At 41.6% G+C, this 2666-nt stretch overlaps 1 protein-coding gene across 1 annotated transcript in view; it reads right to left on the reverse strand.

The window, feature by feature from the left end:
* Positions 1-956: 956 nt before the first annotated feature.
* NHLH2 (nescient helix-loop-helix 2) overlaps positions 957-2666 on the reverse strand; it is a 3881-nt gene continuing 2171 nt past the window's right edge. The window contains exon 3 of the mRNA XM_015563536.1: positions 957-2662. Coding sequence (XP_015419022.1) covers positions 2486-2662 — 177 coding nt within the window. The 3' untranslated portion in view covers positions 957-2485. The remainder of the gene's footprint in view (positions 2663-2666) is intronic.

The raw sequence follows: 2666 nt of genomic DNA on the forward strand, positions 1-2666 counted from the left end.
CACAAAACCAAGCATCCACCTAATTGCATTTTCACTCTGCAACCAGAGATTGTGTGTGATATAGTCCATATTTCATAGAACTCTCTATATGTGTGCATGTAGTTTTTAACCCCTTCCCAACAATTTTTTTGTTAAAAACGTTTCTTTTTCAGACTAATTTTTTTATTTTGGTTCTATATAGTATTTTTGATGCTGGTTATGAAAACAGTTTGTAACTCGTCTTCCTATAAACCATATTTTTTTACCATATTTTCTTAGTATACTCGTCGATGACTGAAAAAGAACATTTTGTGAAAACGAGTATACACGTTTCTGCCGGGGAAGGGGTTAAGTTATTCGTGTCTCCTGCTGGTAGACCGAATATTTCACATTGTTAGACTATTAGCTTTTGTAGATGACATTCTTCATATCTCAGGGTTGGCCCAGGGCTAAAATTTTTTCTCTTGTTTGCAGGTGTCATGTCCTGGTTAGATGTTTGACACCTTGTTCTTAATAAGTGCCATGAGACTGGGAGTCATAGTAGTAGGGCCTTCTTCTCACATAGCCATGTGACGGCGCAGGGACCGGAACTCCCTGGGCCTCAGGTTCCCGGCTCTAATTTGAAGAGGTTGGGTTAGTGACTGAGTTTCCTTTCAGAGCAAAAAAATCTCTGATTCAAGTAATGTTTTCACGTGAACCCTATAATCTTTCCTCATGGAGAGAAACATGGTCTGTGCCACCATCCTAGCTAGAGACTGATGAGTGCTCAAGTTTAGGAGAGCATCAAATGTCCCTGTGATAAATATGTTAAGGCTTTGTTGTGTTTTCTTTCATAGTTCCTTCCTGAGGAATTGAGTCTGTTAAGTAGTTCATGCTCAGCCAGCATGCTCATCTTTTTTTTTTTTTTTTGACAGTATGCTTAAAAATAAAGGCGAGGGCTTTACTTGATACCTTTATTTGTATGCAAAACAGCGCACCATTCATGAGATATGAAAAACTCGTCAGATAGAAACCAGATTATATCTATTTTCACTACAAAATATTGCATTATATAAAGCAACAGAGACACACAAAAACCCTGAAAAAGACTAAAATCTTTGGATAGCAGGTGTGGTTTTCCCCCCCCCATTATCTCTAAAATACACTCCTCGTTTTAAGAGTTTCACAGCTGAGAACATGAAACATTTTCAGGTTATAGACTTTTCTTTTTGGTTGTCACAGAGGAAAGTAGTTTCTGAATTCTTTTTTTTTTTTTAGGAAAATAACTTAATTTCCTAAAATCATCCCAGGCACAAACATCACATACACACACACACACACACACCCACACACACACACAAAGAAGCTACTTCCTTATAAACAGTTTGTAAAGTACTTTTCAGACATAACTACAGATAATAACAACACTTACTTTTTTAAAAAACTATAATAGTGAAGTGTTAGTGTTGCTGATCTCACCACAAACAAACATCTTAATATATAAAATTTGTTTAGAAACAGGGAGAAGTGGGAAATTTGTTATGCAAGTGCAATATAATTAGAGCCAAAAGAAAGACCACAGCATAATCTCAACAAACACGTAAAAAGTATTATTCCACAGGAAAAAGTGTAAACACGTGACTATAAATTAATTGGCACAGAGTATCCAAAGTAAAGTTATCACCACTCTGAAAAATAAATGTCTTGGAAAAAATACTCTACTCCTTCTAACATAAATAAAAATAGGTAGTCTTTTTCTAACTGCACCTATGGGTCCACGCGTTTAAGGTCACGAATAGATGTTTTTGGATATATAAAGGGGCACTTTGCCTGAAAACGCAGTCAGATATTAAGTTTTCCATTTAAATATGGATTTTCCTGTCTACATTAGAGTCATACTTCAGGGTTCAGTTCCCACCAAGCTCATATCGTCCCACACTGTGTCTGCCTGTTCTCACTGTATCTTTTTGAGCTTACCAAGTATGCAGTAGGGCTTGTCTGTGGTAGTTGGTTTCTAATCTAATCTTTCTTTTTGCATCTGAATAGAAAATTTCCTGTTCCACTTAAAATCTCTACCCTGGAAGACATTCCCTCCCTTCCCCTCCAGATGTTTGGTGATTTGTCAATTAGAAAAATCCAGATCGGCTAAAGTTATGAGCCTATACTCGGAGTTTCTGCCCTCATTTTTTCAAAACTTGGAAGATTCGTGGGAGATAAACTAAGGAGAACTCCAAGTCTCCAGTGAGCTAAAGGAAACACCCTTAAAGGGATCCTAACGCAGGGAGGGGAGGCCTGGGGGCGGCCCATCTCCAGTGCCCTCCGGAGGTCCGCCGGCCTGGGAAATACCCCCTGCAAGCCCCACAGCTTGCCAGACAACCCCACCTTCCAGAGTGGGAAGCCTTCCCTCGTCCCCCTGCTGATCCGAGAGAACGCAACACGCTGATAACTTCTTCCACGGTCCAAGTCTCCCGGGTCGGTCTCGGTCCCCCGACATCCAGACCCGCAGCCTCCGGCAGCGCGCCCGCCCCTACACGTCCAGGACGTGGTTGAGATACGAGATGTAGCAGATGGCCAGGCGCAGGATCTCGATCTTGGAGAGCTTCTTGTCCGGGGGCAGCGTGGGCAGCAGTTTGCGGAGCTCGGCGAAGGCCAGGTTGAAGGCCTCCACGCGGATGCGCTCGCGGGTGGCGTGAGCCGACCTGTACTTG

Source organism: Myotis davidii, unplaced genomic scaffold (genome assembly GCF_000327345.1).
Source record: "Myotis davidii unplaced genomic scaffold, ASM32734v1 scaffold217, whole genome shotgun sequence".
NCBI lineage: Eukaryota > Metazoa > Chordata > Mammalia > Chiroptera > Vespertilionidae > Myotis > Myotis davidii.